This window comes from Talpa europaea (genome assembly GCF_964194135.1).
Source record: "Talpa europaea genome assembly, chromosome: 11".
NCBI classification, from domain to species: domain Eukaryota; kingdom Metazoa; phylum Chordata; class Mammalia; order Eulipotyphla; family Talpidae; genus Talpa; species Talpa europaea.
In genome coordinates this window covers 38858183-38874520 of record NC_140078.1, presented here as the reverse complement: position 1 = coordinate 38874520, position 16338 = coordinate 38858183, and the positions used below count along the sequence as shown (strand labels likewise).

The 16338-nt window shown below is 39.9% G+C and overlaps 1 protein-coding gene across 2 annotated transcripts in view; it reads left to right on the top strand.

The window, feature by feature from the left end:
• Window positions 1-4956: 4956 nt before the first annotated feature.
• NAPB (NSF attachment protein beta) overlaps window positions 4957-16338 on the top strand; it is a gene marked incomplete at both ends in the record, with an annotated part of 45580 nt that continues 34198 nt past the window's right edge. For both annotated transcript variants that reach the window (XM_084248360.1, XM_084248359.1), the window contains one exon: window positions 4957-5054. In XM_084248360.1, the coding sequence (XP_084104486.1) occupies window positions 4957-5054 (98 nt within the window). The remainder of the gene's footprint in view (window positions 5055-16338) is intronic.

Sequence of the window (16338 nt, the reverse complement as noted above, 5' to 3'; positions counted from 1 at the left end):
TCACCCTCTCCTCTGTCATCTTGATTACTGGAGCGAGTCTCTTCAGGAACACAGAAGTGATGCCTTGGAACTTTGAAGACTGTGCCATAAAAGTTACCCAGTTGCCGCTGGCTCCCCTCCCCCAACACCTTCTGAGCCCTGGTCACCATGAAAGAGGCTAGGAGAGAGATTCAAGACTGACTCCTCTAGAGTCTTCCCTTCCCACACACCAGGCATGTGCAAGAAGAAATCCCTTGGCTGAAAGATCCGCATGAGACCAGCAGGTGTGCCCCCTCAGCCTCGTGAATCACAATTGATAATGATAAATTATGTCTGAATGGGAAATGGCAGCCTAAGTATACAGTTATCCACAAATAAAAATTCCAGTTTATGAATTTGTAACGAACACCACAACCATCCATCCATGGGGAGCAGACATGCCTGTTGGCCCTCAAGGCATACTCTTCCCATTATTAGTTTGTGACCTCCCAGAAGGTCTTGAGAAAAGGATTTAGTGAAAGCAATTTATTGCAAGGTAGCAACAGTCAGGGTGTGAGGATAGGGAAGGGGAGTAACTCAATAAAGGGCATAGAACAACCATGTTTCTATTGTGGGCAACTGGTGTTCATTCCCACTCGGGACTTCCGGAAGAGAGTATAGGACGTTTTTCAGAGTGGGTTGTCTCACCTCCAAATTCCCAATAGTCATTGATTGAGAGTTGCTCCCAGGAGGCAAAGAGGCATTAATTTTCCTATACTAATTGATCCTCTCTCCTACTCTTCCAGTATTCAAGCAGATCAGGCTGGAAGGCCAAAAAGAACCCTCAACAAAACAGCAGATGCTGGCAGTTGGGACCAGCAGGAGTAGGAATATTAATGCAAGTCATGGTCAGAAGTTTCCTGCTGACTACAGAATCAGAGGTAGGGGAGGTGTGTGACATTAAGTGAACTTAATAAGTGTTAGCTTCTGCTAGACCACCGCTCCCATCTGTAAGGGGACTCCTGGTACCCTGGCACATGAACTAATCATCAGGACACAAGACCAGCAATCCTGGAGGTATAATGGATTTGAACCCTCAGGGTTGGACTCCACAAGGACTCTCTCCATACTGCACCCCTTCTATGAACATAGGTAGATAGCCACACCTTGCTTTTCTTGTAGTTTGTTTTCTGATCCTGCCTGACTTAAAGTTGGATGTTCTCAAGGGCTGTCAGCTTTACCTTTGCAGTGTGGACATGATTTAGAAATCATGGGATTAAAATTAATAAAGGGAACACCCAAAATGGAGTCAGGGGGTCATTAGGAGACTAGAATTTAAACCAGACTAGAATTTAACTTCATGTCTACTATATCTAATCACTAGGCAACCTGGATTTGCAATCAAATACATCACCCTCAGTAAACCAATATTCCAGTACCTGGAATTTGGAGACATGATGCCAGTCTACTCATGTAAATTTATAAATGCTATCAGACTTCAACTTCAAAGAGGATAACCTATCACTACACTGGCATATAGAACACCTTTCCCCTTTGCATGTTCTTTTTTCTTTTCCCTTTCAATGCAACTTATTAGTTTACCTGCCTGTAGGACTCAGCTCTGCCTATACAAATTTTATATATTTCCCCCAGATTGGAGTACTTACGCAACCTTGTCTGAGTGGTGGTTCCCAGACTGCAGTCCCCTAAGGAGCCCAAATAAAAGCTTTCTGCTCACTTGCAGATAAAGCTTGGCTCATCACTGAATTATAATTAAACAACAGACCATCTCTCAGGGTGGGGATCTGGACACTTGGCAGTCCAATCTAGCCTCCCATGATGTATTTTTTCTTTTTCTTTTTTTTTTTTTAAAGCAGGGTTCTTTATTTTTTATTTTTATTTATTTATACAAGCACTGGGTACAGTCAGAAGCGCGGGAGGGTGAGAGAACTCACCAGAGCCAGAGCGGGGAACAGAGCAGGCAGAAGGACCGAAGGAGCAGCGGGCGGCAGGAGAGGTCTACGCGCCATGTGGGACCCTCCTCCAGTGGCCGGGGATCGAACCAGCGCTGCAGAGGCTGTGGGCAGCTTCGCAACCCAGTGCTCAACCACTGCGCCACCGGGGAGGCCCATCCCATGTATTTTTTCAGTCTGAGTGCCCTTGTGTTCACCAAGATGCTCATAAGCCTGCAGGTTCTACTTACTTCTGCCTCACCCAGGATGCAGGCTCCTTCTCTCCTGCTCCATCTTCCCCCAAACTCTGAAGTCTTTTCCTACTTTTCTTCCAAGTTTACAGTGCTGCTGAAAGGCAAGGTGTGTATAGGTCAGCACTGGCCAGTAGAAGTTCATTCAATGACAAATCTGTGGAGTCCATTATAGTAGTCACCAGTGATGGGAACATGATTTTACATCTTATTTTATATTCTTTGATTTAAATGTAATGACTACCTGTGGCAACCGACACCACCCTGGTTAGCACTGGTAACGGTCATGGGTCCTTTGAATTTACTTCAGGACATTTCCTATTTGAGGGGTTCATTCCTCCCTAGTCCATATCAGAGTTCCTCTTTTCTTGTACTTGCTTTGAGGAGTCCTCATCTGACCCTCCAGTCAGTCTTTATTAGGTGAAGTTTGTCTCTGCCCTGCCACTTCCCCTAACCTAGTCTCTGCAAGAAGAAAACATCACTCTGTACAAAAATTAAGAGTTGGGTGTAGACTGGAGGCAGGATGGTAGTGCCACAGCTCTCTTGTGAGAAAGAAGATAATGAGTGAAATACCCTAAAACATCAAAAATGTGAAGATATACCCTTGCCACCCTTGATTGCAAGTTCTAGTTTAGAGGAGGGAGTCCATTCTGCCTCCTTTTCAACAGACTATAGATTTGAGAATGGTTGTATACTTTAGAACAACGGCAGAGGGTTCTTTTAAAAATAGACAATTCCTACACCCAAAATCCAGGAGATCCTTATACAAAAACCTGGTGTCTTGGATCATTATTTCTTGAACATCCTTTAGATTCCCTGCCAGGAGTCAGATTCGGGAACTGCTTCAATCAACATAATGATGCTGCACTTAAGAGTTTTTGAGTTGGCCCCACTCCATCAAATCCCCAGCGACTGTTTTGCCTTTCAAATGCCTATGTCCACTTTTTGCAGTTTTCCTTTTTACTCCTGCATTTATTGTCACTTCCAATTTCCGGTGCCTTCTTCTCTCATACTGCTTCAAAATCACACAAATTATTTTTTAAAGTTACAATAGTGTATGTAAAGTTACAATAGTGTATGTAATAGTATATAAAGTCTGCACAAAGCCTGAGGTTTCTGCTTCTAGAGTGTCCTGTTGTGTGAACTCTAACAAATGCTTTAATTACTTTACTTTCTAGGAGTTTGGCCCTTTATGCCTTACTCTCTAAAGACAGGCTTCATTTTCTTAAATATATTTTGTGTGCCAGTGCCAACAGTGTATTTATTAATAACTTGAAATTGTCACAAGTTCTCATTTGGCAGTGATTTTTCATATTTGCTTCACCACCTCTGCTTGAACATTGCCAAATGTAAATGGTCTAGACATTGTATTAAAAAATAACTCCCTCAGGAACAGGCCTGGAAATTTTTGGCATACAGTAACATCTATCTATGGGTAATTCTCCTGGGAGATTTTAAGTCTTCCTGGCAGGTAGGAATTGTCCCAGAAGATTCAGCCCCTATGGCTAACATTATGTAAAGGATATAAGAGCTCAATGACTCACATCCAGTGAAAAGAATTCAGTCAACAAATGGAGTGGATTATGTATATTATATATATATATATATATATGTAGCTCTTTTGTATGAGGACTAATAGAGTGGCAATATAGGGAGAGTGAAAAATAACTGAATTTATATTGGGTAAAATGATACATTGTTGACTGGAGATAAAAATGATTCTTTCAGATAGAGCTTGCATATGATCCAGCAATTCCACTCCTAGGTATTTACCCAAAGGACACAGAAACATCTATTCAAAAGGGCACCTGCACCCCTATGTTTACAGCAGCACTATTTACAATAGCTAAGCTTGGGAAACAACCCAAATGCCCGAAAATAGATGACTGGATCAAGAAGATGAGGTACATATACACAATGGAATATTACTCAGCAATCAAAAAAGATAAACACATGCAATTTGCAGCAACATGGATGGAGCTGGAAGGGATCATGCTCAGTGAAATAAGCCAGAAAGAAAAAGAAAAATACCGGATGGTCTCGCTCATAGCAGGAATCTAGAAAACCTAAATAAGGGAGCAAGAGAAAGAATAACTATAAGAAAGAAAAAATCAAAATCAACAAACAACTATGAACCAGAGACACACTATGGGGAGGGGGCGGGGAACGGAGGGATTGGGGTGAAAATAAGGGGGGTGCAATTGTATGGGGGATATAAAAATAAGTAAATCATTAAAAAAAATGATTCTTTAAGGCCAGCTTAGCTTGCTGGGGGGTGGGTGGAAGGTCATCACGTGGTTAAATCTATTGCTTTGGGTGGCTGCATGAAATTCCCTTCTGTGAAACTTGCATTTGGGCTGAGAGTTCCAATCCGTTATCCCATCGCCCTATGTCAGTCATGCTGAGCAGGGATTCTGGGAACAATCTGATGTTGCGTATTTTTGGTTAACTTTACTGGCAGACAGCAGTCATTTCCCTTTTCCAGGGGACTTAACCGACTAAAGCTCACCTGGCCCTAGAATCCCCAGAGGGTCACGCCTCCACCCCCGCCCCAAAACCCCGAGCAAAGGTGGTCCGCACCTTCGGTTCCCACCCGCTTGGCCCCACAGCCTTCTGGGAACTGTAGTTGACGTTTCCCTCATGTCCGCTGTCAGAGCAAAGCCTGGGACTACAACTCCCGACAGGCCTTGCGCGCGCGCCTGCGCCTCCACCCCACCCCCAGTCCCTGCGAGGGGAGAGTGAAGGCGCGGAAGGCTTGTCTGAGTTGCTCCGCAGTTAGTGGCGGCGCGGGCGAAATGGACAACGCCGGGAAGGAGCGTGAGGCGGTGCAGCTGATGGCGGAGGCAGAGAAGCGAGTCAAGGCCTCCCACTCCTTCCTTCGAGGGCTGTTTGGGTGAGCGCCAGATCGCGCGTACCCGGAGGGGGTCTCCGCTATTCGCGGGAGCCCTTCACGCGCCCCCTAGGACCCCGAAAACGCCCCAGGGGCCTTCAGTCATCGCTCACTTTTCGGAGATCCCCCCGGGGCCCCAGAACTACTCACATGCGCCCTCCAGAAGTCCCCTCAGTCCACCCCGGACTCGCCCTGCTGAACCCCCAAACGTCCCAGGGGCCCTCAGCTCCCGGGCGCCCTCCAGAGACTCCTCAGGACCCCCAGAGCCCCAATCTCAGATCCCTCCACGCCCCCTCGAGCCCCACGCTACCCTCGCGATGGTGGGGTGTCCCCGGCCTCCCTCCCGCGCCATCTCGGGTTTTTGCCCGGGGCCCCACACCGCAGTGGCGAGACCGGTTTGTTTTTTCGCCGCGGTTGAACCCGCATCACTCGAAACACCGGGTGTCGGGTAGACTTGGGGCACGCGCGGGAGGAACGGGGGGGGGGCGAGGCGGGGACCCCTGCGCCTGGCCGGCGCTCCTGAGGGCGTCCGGCCGGCTGTGGGCCGGGAGAGGCGCAGGGAGGGGAGCGCGGCGCCCCCCCTCCAGCGGTGGTGTGCGGGTTTGCCTTCCCCCAAGTAGACGTTTAGGTCATATACGTTGGATAAATGAATACGTTTTCTCAGCATAGTAGTTCCCTTCGCCAGAGATTGATGTAATTGCGGGGGCCTCCTGTTTGATTAAAGATAACGCAGCTCCGGCGTCTTTTGGGAATTACCGCTAATCTCCATGCTTTCCTAGGAAAGGTCTTAAATTCGGGAGCTTCTCAAAAGCAGCCTGCACTGACAGCTCTCGGAAGAACCCTGGGCGGCTGAATATGTGAATGATTCAGCTGTTTATGATGAGAGAGGCAGAAAATTCCGTGGTGGTTTTTTTTATTTTTCCTTCTGGAAGTGAAAGATGCTCTCTCTGCCCGCACCAAGAGCTTGTGTTTAATCCTGAGAAGGACTTGTGGTTCATACTGAGCCATTGTATTAGGCACAGTTTTAATTCTGTACAAATGCTTTTCACTCTTAGTTATAATACTTTTCTGTTCGTTGATACATCTTCAGGAAATGCTTAAGTGTAGATTTCATATAGTGTCAGTGAAGATGGCAATACCTGTCAAGAACCTCTCAGAGGGTATTTATCCCAACTGGCTTCTAAATTTCTCATGTGATATATAATTTGGAAATATAACAATGATTATAAATTTGTTCCTCTTTAAAAATTATAGCAATACAAAAGGATCACGGCCTATTACTTGATGTTAACACCCAACAGTAGCTCCTTTTTCTGATTCACCAAAAATTTAAAATTTCCTCAGGTAAAATGTAATGTCACAGCACCTCCTTCCAGTTGGTGATCTTAATGTCACAATGTATTTCAAGTCAGGGTGTGCTTCTCTGGAAGGGAATCTGGAATTGGCAAGGGAAAAAGACTGACAGCACTGATGCTTACCACTTTTTTCGTGAAAAATTGTTGCGTTGTTGTTTTTGTGAAACTAGGCCAAACCTTGAGCCAATAATCCTAAAGGATTTTGATCCTTTTTGTTTTTAAAAAAATCACATCTTCTCTCCGTTGGTTGTCAGTCACTTACTTGATTAACAGACCATATAGGAAGACTTGTCTTCACTGCTCACTTACTTTAGCGTGGATGTCATTGTTAACCTGGATACACCAGGTCACTTATTATCCTGATTCTGGCACCGACGACTAAATTATTTCACCTCTCTGTACCCCACTTTCCTGTTATAAAACTGGGGTAATAATAGTACATTTCATCCTAAATCACAGTCTTGTAAACCATTGTTATCTCAATACAAAAAATAGATTCATGAAAATATGTACTATATTTTACTTAATAAAGAAATTTTAGTAAAAAATACTACATTTCATAGTTTGCAAAGGTTCAATGAGTTTATTCTTGCAAAACATTTAGAACTGTTGAGGACAGTTGTTATAAGATTATGAAATATTAATTAGCATATTCATCAAAATAGCCCCAGTTATTTTTTATCAGGGAAGCAGAGAGCCAGACAGATTGACATTTCCAGGATTTCAGAGCCAAAGACCTTTTGGGCTTTTATCCTATTGAAGACTGTTATTTTCAGTAATGCTTGGCTCTAGAAAAACTTGGGGAGGAAAAGTACACAGAATTCTGTGAGTTTTAATAGTATTATGTAATTATTTAAAGCCAATCGGCCTTGTTTTCCTGTTACTTACAATGGGAAGACAGATTTTCTATCACTTTCAGATGTTTAGAGTCCTATATTATATATGGTATCACTTATCTTGATCATCACCCTTGTAAGCCTGAATATGTGTTGGTACACCCTGCCTCCCTTTCCTTAGCCTTAGAATTGTCCCCTTTTTGATGCTGTTCTACATGTTATCCTTCATTTAAATGGCAGCTTAGTTCATCTCTTTCTCATCAGACTCTTGAATTAACAGGACATACCATTATGAAAATCATCAGTATTATCTGAGCCCATATAACTGAAGAGCTGACCAGTTCATGCTTTAAAGGGACAGGTGATACTGTTGTAAGGATGTGGCAGCCATTAAAATGTTCTCAGTATATTGCAGATATTTCACATCAGATTTATTGTCAGTATCCTAATCGCAGATTAAAACCCATAAGCAGTTTATCTCCTGTTTCACTCAGCGTTCATCCACCACCCTCATTGGTTTTTTTGATAGTACTATATTCTCACTACTATACTATAGCTCTTCCCTTTTTGTTGCTTTCAGTAAAATTAGATGAAAACGTGCATTGAATATTCCCCAAAAAGTCATATGTTTCTTCTCATGTAAGTCACTCGTCCCTTCCTTGCCTGCAAAGATGTCACTGTTCTTCCCCACATCCTTCCTGCAGGAAAAGAGCTGTTGGTGGCCGCAACTATCACTAGAAATCACTGTTAGTGGTGTTCTGTTTTTCTGCTTGACTGCCAGTTAAACAATGATGTGCTTTTGTAATTGTGAAATAAAACCAAAACTTACTCTCTCTGAAAGCCTTTGGCTATAGAAAACTACCATGAAAAGAGTAGTGTTTCATTGTTAGCAGAGGTGAGCTATTAAATTGTGAAGTTAATTTTATATTCTAATTTACCATCTTAATTAAGTACTAATATGATCTTAAAGTGGCCTGCATTTGACAGTAAGTCCTTTTGAATTGTAAAAGGCCTTTATTAACTGTCCTTTCAGCTTTTGGTGGACCAGAATGGGGATAATCTGCCCCATGCACACTGCAGAGAAGGGCTGTTTAAGTGCCAGTCGGAAGATATTCTGGGTGGTTAAGGCTTTCTTATCTTGTTTTGAATGTTCCCCAGTTTCAAAGTGTGTGAAAGAGCCCTAAATCTGGCAGTGTCAGTAAATTTAATGAGAGGTCCTATTGGGTTATGTTGAAGTAATCATGAGTCAATCATTTCTTAGCTGCTTGTGAAAATGGGGAACATGTCTGACACCTTGTAGGACATTCATTCTCAGTAATCCTCACTCAGTATTACTTGACAAAGATTGTGTTTTAAGTTTTGTCAAAATATGATGGGAACATGCAATGGCCTTTGTAAAGCATATGAGTCTTCCATTACTATAAATACTCAGGTGCAAATTGAACTTAGAAAAAAATCATTAGGGCATCCCTGGTGGCGCAGGGGGTTGAGTGCAGCTCTGTGAGGCTGTCCGTGGCCTTTGCGGCTCAAGTTCCATCCCCAGCCAGCTGGGGAGCAACCCGTATGGTGTGGCAGACCTCTCCTGTCTCGCCTGCTGCTCCCCTTAGCAGTATATTTCAGTACATTTGCCTGTTCTGCTCCCTGCTCTCTCTGGTGAATCTTCTCAACACCCCACAACTCTGGCTTGTACCCCACTTCTAAAAAATTATTTTAAAAAAATCATTAAACCTAGATTTTCTTAAAGCTAGGTGGTGTAATATAAAAAATATATTAATTTATATAATGATAGAAATAGAATAGTATCATGTAATCTATGTATTGGTTATTTTAGGTATCATAAAACATTATATATGAACTATTATAATGTGTATTGTTATATGTTGAAAAAACAAATAAAAGCCCTGGTTTTCAGATTTACTAGTTTGGTGACCCTGTCCAAATAAATGGTACGCAAAGCTTCTAGGTTTTTTTTTTTTTCTTAGCTTCCAAATGGTCAGAGGAATAGAATAGAATCTGCTTTTCAGTGTTGTAATTGAATGGGGTATTATTAAGTTGCACAGAGCTATATTACTGTTAATTATAATCATTTGGTTTCTAATTTTAGTGTCAAGTTACAGTTTGTATGTCAAACAATAAACTATTGCCAGATTGTCCTTTTTCTGTTTGTATTTTTGCAGAGTTCACCATATATCCTCTCGTTCTTGTGAACCCTATGAGGTACAGAATTGTTTAGAAGAGGTGGGGAGGACCTTGTGGTGGTATGTGGCTCTAGAATGTAAACTCCTGGCAGTCGTCCTATTTTTTTGTTGTGTCCTGACACCTCAGCAGCATGTGCAGATTGGTGGAGAGAATGAACGCACAAATGCTAAATACCGTTTTACTCTTTTGCCCATTTTCAGTAGCAAAGGCAAACAAAGTGAAGGGAAGTTCATGTCACTTCTGTGTTTTAATTAAGCATGTGTTTATTATAAATGGAGCTTATTGTTAGCAAGGATGATTTAGTTAAAATCTAACAAATTTCTAGATCATTGCTTTCTTGGATTAAAGTATATATTTTTTCATGGTAGGGAAATACCAGTTCTTTTAATGGGTGTTTTCGTTAGGTATTGAATACACCTATATATACATATATTTTTTAAAGATTTATTTATTTATGTATACAAGAACAGGGGTGTAGGCCAGAGGTGCGGGGTGTGAGAGGATTCACCAGAGACAGAGTGGGGAATAGAACAGGCAGATCTACTGAAATACTCTGCTAAGGGGAGCAGTGGGCGAGTCAGGAGAGGTCTGCTGCGCCATGTGGGTGCTCCCTGGCTGGCAGGGAATCGAACTCGTGCTATGGTGGCTGCGGGATAGCTTTATAGGTTGCCTCTTAACCCCTTGTGCCACCTGGAGGCCTTTTCAATATCTGATGTGTTAATAAAAGCATGGTTTTGCTTCATATTTTTTTAAGATTTTATTTATTTTCTTATTTAAATTTTATTTTTATAGATTTTATTTTTGCATAGAAGAACTGGGGTGTAGGCTAGAGAGGTGCCGAAGCAGGGGGGGTGGAGGTTTCCTGGGGGGGGGGGGGCGGTGAGAGGCTTCACCAGAGACAGAGTGGGAAGCAAAATAGGCAGATCTACTGAAATACATTGCTAGGTAGACAGCCAGTGAGACAGGAGAGGTCAACTGGGCTGTGTGGGTTAGCTCCCTGGCTGGGCATCAAACTTAGGTTATGTGGGTAGTAGCACTAAGACTTAATCCCTGGGCCACCAGGGAAGCCCTGCTTCTTAGCATTAATGCATTAATAAATGGATATCTTCATATTGAGCTGTCTTGGCATTCCTTGAATAACCCCTCTGGATTATAATGTACTGTTTTTTAATGGACCATTGCATCTGTTTTAAAAAATTTTATTTTGAATTCTATTTACTATCCTCTTTTATAGTCTTTATCAGATGAAGTGTTGATGTAGGTACTTCATAAAAAGAAGTAGATCTTTTTATACCCATGCTCTGGTCTTTGAAGGTTTAAGTAGAATAGCCTTATTGTGAAACCAGGTCTAGTTTTGAGATGGATTTTTTTTTTTTTGGAATGTATTTTTCTTTGATCATTTTCTCTTTTCTTTCTTTGGAATTTCACATGTTTCTGTCTATTGAGATCAGTTTGGTAAATTGTATTTTCCTAGGAAAATTATTCATTCAGAATTTATTTACAGATCTGTGCAAAGTAGTTTTTTATTATTTAAAATTTGTCTTTATGTCCATAGCTATTTCCCTTTTTTCACTTCTTTTGTATTGTACTTTTCCCCTTTTCTGTTGATTTTTCTTCTTTCCTAAACAATGAATATTTTTGTTGTTGTTGTAATTTTATTTATTTTTTTAATTTTCACACCATTGTTCATTTTTAAACAATATTTGCTTCCCCCACCCCCTCAGGTGTAGTCCCATAGAATTTCCTTCACCAATGCACCTGTGCACCATCACCTCAGTCCCCTGTGCTCCTCCCTCCCTCTGATCCCTCTCCCTCCTCCTCCCCTGCAGTGTGTCTCTCATTTATAATTGTCTGTTTTTGCTTTGTTGTGTTTTGTACTGTTACTATTTTTTTACACTGATGTCTTACTTGGTTCCCCTATATTCCTACTATAAGTGAAACCATCTGTTGTTTTTCTTTTCCTTCTGGCTTATTTTACTGAGCATAATTCCTTCTACCTCCATCCACATTGCTGCGGATGGCATGAGTTTATCTTTTTTGATTGCTGAATAATATTCCAACAATAAATATTTTTAATCATTAGTTCTACTAGTTTTCTGCCTTATTAATCTCTGCACTTATCTTTTTAACTTTCTTTTGTTACCCCCTTTTTTTGAGGGGGAGCAGTTGGAGAGTGATATTTAACTTACTGTTTCCATTATTGAGTTTATATGGATACAATTATTTATGGATGAATTTTCCTTTTATGTTTTCATTGTATCCCATAGATCCTGGGGGGGGGGACATGTGTGTGTTTAGTTTTTCTCCTTTTTGATCCCAGACTTGTAAGGGTTTTGTTCTAAATAGAAGGGCCTTTTTGTATATCATAATCTCTAGTTTTACTTTGTTATGACAAAAGAACTTGAGGATTTCTCTGCCACCTAATGCATGATTAGTGTACACTTGAGCAAGTGAATGTTGTCTTATCAGAGTGTGGGATTTGATAGAGATCCCTAAGTTCTAGTTATTTGCTATATTTTCTTTCATGTCTGCGTTTACTGTTTTGTCGACTTGATCTGTTTTGGACTAAAAGGGATTTATTAATGTCTCTATATTGTGTCTTATAGTTTCTGCTTTATGAAAGTGCTTACTGTGTTTTGGTACTTCGATATAACTAACAAAACTCCTTTATAAATTGTATCTTTAGAGTTATGAAGTGAACTTACTAGATCTGACAGTCTTGAACCCAAATTCTACCTGTCTCATACCATGATAGCAATTCCTGCTTTCTTAGTGTTTATATGTGCCCGCTGTAGGACTGAATTATGTAAGAGGATTATGCATCCTGTCTGTTGGCATGTGACCTCTGCTGCCCAGCTCTGAGAAGAGCACACCCTACACCTCCTTCCTCCAGAGTCTGGTTTTTGGCCTGAGATTGACTTGAAGGAGTGTGAATAAAAAGGGTGCATGCTTTCTCTGAGCAGAAGCTGCATGCCCATCCCCCCAATACTTCTGCCATGGCTTTTTTTCTTCTGTGATGCAAGAAAGGTACACCCCAGATTGGGGCTGTGTTCCAGAATACAGGAAGATGACCCATGGAGATAGAACAAGAACAGTCACAGCCTGCCTGCAATAACAGATGAAGTGAGCCAGGGAGAAATGGGAGATATGGGGGTTGTTTGTTGTTGCATCAAAATTGGTTGATCTATTTGGTACACTTTTTTTTTTAATTAGTTTTTTTTTTTTTTTTAAAGCTGGGGTACAGGCCAGAGGCACGGGAGGGTGAAAGGAGTCACCAGAGACAGAGTGGTGAGCAGAACTGGCAGATGACGGAAATACACTGCTGAGGGGAGCAGCACGATAGGAGAGGTCTGCCACGTATTTGGTGCACTTTTGACCATCTCTCTCAAAGCTTTCAGAATAGCTTTATTTTAGTTGTATCTTTGGTATTGAGCAGAGTTGGGTCTTGTCGAGTGAGCAAATCTAAACAGCCATTACATTATAGGTATAACTGATAAGTATTTTTAATTGTCATCTTTATTATGAATTTGTATTTATCATGTATGTTGCTTTATCTATAATTTTTCTTTATCTGATCCCTTTTTTAATTTGGAAAGTTTTGCTTTTTGTTATACTAGTTACCTATATACTCTAAATCTTTAATACCCTTAGTGCCATTTCTTTACTTAGACATCTGGGTTTTGTTGTTGTTGTTGTTGTTGTTGTTTGTTTGATTTTGTTTTTTTTTTTTGTTTTTTGCTCTGGTCAGTGAGTATGTTCTACTTTGTGCCAGTCAGTGAGTATGTTCTACTTCCTGCTTTGGACAGAATGGCTTTGACTGGCTATCTAATCATTGATTCATACCTTCTTTCCCCCTGCTTGAGCTTCTTGAAATCTTTTTTCCTGTGTTGCCTTACTGTGTATGTTATTGAAGTCTCATGCTAATCTGATTTTCTTATTTTTGTAAGTGATTTTGTCTTATTGCCTGGGAGCCCAGAGATTTTCTTTATTTATAAAATCTATCAATAATAGTCTTAATAGGATGTGTTTCGCAATAGACTATTCTGGGTCAGTTTTCCCTGTGACATACAGGTCCTTTAGTATTTAGATGCAGACCTTTTGTTTCCGTAAAATTTTCTGAGATTGTAATTCTAAATATTCAGTGTTTTTCCCCCCTCCCTTCTTCAGGGACTCTGATTACTTGGATATTGACTCTTTTTGCTTATCCTCTGTATCACTTTTTCTCTAGTCTTTTTCCTCCTTTATTTCATTTCCATTCTCTTGGTCGTTTTTATTTTTGTCATTAGTGTCAGTAGAATCTATTCTTTCCTTCTTTGTGTTACAGCTAAGATTTCATTTCTGAGATAATTTGGTCTTCTAGAATTGAAACAAATCATTTGTCTCATTTTTTTTATACAAGAGTTTTGCTGTTGGCAATTTATGGGAGATTGTATTATCCCTTGTTGATCTGTGTGGGGTTTTGAGTTTGTGTTGACAAATTTGTTTTTAGGCACCCAACATTATCTTATAGGAATCACAGAATCGTCAATAAATTTTGAAGATTGAAGCTCACTTTAAAGATTGGATTTTTATAGACTGAAATAAAAATAAAAACTTCCATTGGCAAGTCATGTTGTATGTGACTGTCATTCCTGAGTATATCTAGTAATTACCATTTTTAGCTCTCTTGTGTGTTTAAGAATCTTGACTTCTTTTATTAACAGCTCCAGTCTATACCCCCTCTGTAAGAAAGGTGAGTGCCCAAATCAAATTGATCCTTTGAGACTATCATCAAAATTAAGTTCAGTTCTCATAAACTTCATTTCAGGAAATTATGCTTACACATTCCATCCCCCAGCCCCCAAGCCCTTAATCCCTTGTGCCCCTTGTCCTTCCCCTACCTCTTCCCTCAGGGCAGGTAGACACCTCAGAACCCTGTAGATGCTGATTGGTGTCCACTAGTATTTGAAAGTGTTTTTACATGGTTGAATTATATGCTAAATGAATGTCCAGTATTTTTTTAACATAATTTTCTCAGGTTCCCTCTGTTTGTTGAAAATGGCTGCATTTCATCCTTTTTTACATCATCTTGATCCCATTTATCTGTAGAAGATTTAGGCTACTTCCATATCCTAACTATTATAAGTAATGCTGTTGTGAATATTATTGGATATATGGGATTGTTTATTGATGGTTTCATATTCTGTGGATATATGCCCAAAGATGGGATTGCTGGTTGGTTTGGTATTCTCATGTTTAATTTTTAAGATAAATCCAGGTGCTTTAATGGTTTCACTAGTTCACATTCCCATCAGCAGTGAAATAGGATTCCTCCTTCTCAGCATCCTCTCCAGCACTTGTTAGGGGTCTTTTTAATACATGGCATTCTCAAGGGTATAAGATGATTTCCCACTGTGGTTTTAACCTGTATTTCTCTTGTTCGAAGGGACAATGGACATTTTTTGATATCTTTTGGTCTTTTGAATGTACCCTTTGGTGAATTGTCTGTTTATGTCTGCCGCCCATTTGTTTTTTTACTGTTGAATTATGTGGGTTTTTTTTTAAATCTATTTTGGATACTAATCCCTTCTCAGTTATGTTGAGTTAAATATTTTCTCCCATTCAGTAGGGTGTCTATTCAATCATTTTGTGTTTTCTTTCTCTATATAGGAGCTTTTTAACTTGAGGTAATCCCAGTTGTTTATTTCTGTTTTTAATTCCTTTGCCAAATGAGAGGTTGAATTACCAAAAATATCTTTGTTGTTGCTATCCTGGAATGTATTGCCAATGATTTCTCCTATGTATTTTATTGTTGCAGGTCTTATATGTAAATAAATCTTTAATCCATGTGGAATTTAATTGTATACATGGTATTAGCAAGTAATCCAAGTTCATTCTTTTGTGTGTGGCTTTTCAATTTTCCTAGCACCTTTTATTAAGGACATTCCCCGTTTTTTGGTCATGGATGTTTTATCATAGATTAGGTACTGGTATATGCATGTGTTTATTTCTGGCCTTTTGATTCTGTTCTGTTGATCCATGTACCTATTTTTGTGTCAATACCTATTGTTTTTAATACTGCTGCTCTGTAGTAAAATTGAAGTTAGGTAACATGAGACCTCCACTTCACTCCTTTATTTCCCAGGGTTACTTTTGCAATTTGAGGCCTTCTGTGGTTCCCTATAAATTTCAGTATTTTTTCTTCATTTTCCTTGAAAATTATTGCCGATAGTTTGATAGTTTGCATTAAATGTGTATCATTTTAAGCAAAATGGTCATTTCGGTTATATTGATTTTCCCCACTTAAGAGCATAGTATATCTTCTTCCATCTACTTATGTCACTAAGTCCTTTAATAACATCTTGTACTTATTGTATAGAACTTTTAGCTTCTTTGTTAGGTTGATTCAAGATACTTAACTTCTTTTTGAAGCAATTATAAATGGAGTTATTTTCTTAATTCCTTTTCCTTCTTGTTTATTAAAAAAACAAAACTGGATTTTTGTATGTTGATTTTCTAGGCTGCCACTTTATTGTATTCATCTGTTTCTAATAACTTTTCATGGAATATTTAGGATTTTCTATATATAATATCATATCATCTGCAAATAGTGATAGTTTCACATCTTTTCTTACTTAGATTTTTATTTTCTGTGTTTGTTTGGTAGCTTTGGCCAGAACTTTTAGTGCTAAAGTAGAAATGGTGACAATGGACATCCTTATCTTGTGCCAGATCTTATTGGCTATCTTTCAGTTTTTCACTGTAGAATCATATTACTTGTTAATTTGTACTATATGGCCTTTATTATATTGAGGTAGTTTTCCTCTGTTCCCATCTTGGTTCGTGTTTTATCAAATGGTTGTTGAAACTTATCAAATACTTTCTCTGTAGCTATTGATATTATTATATTAATTTAAT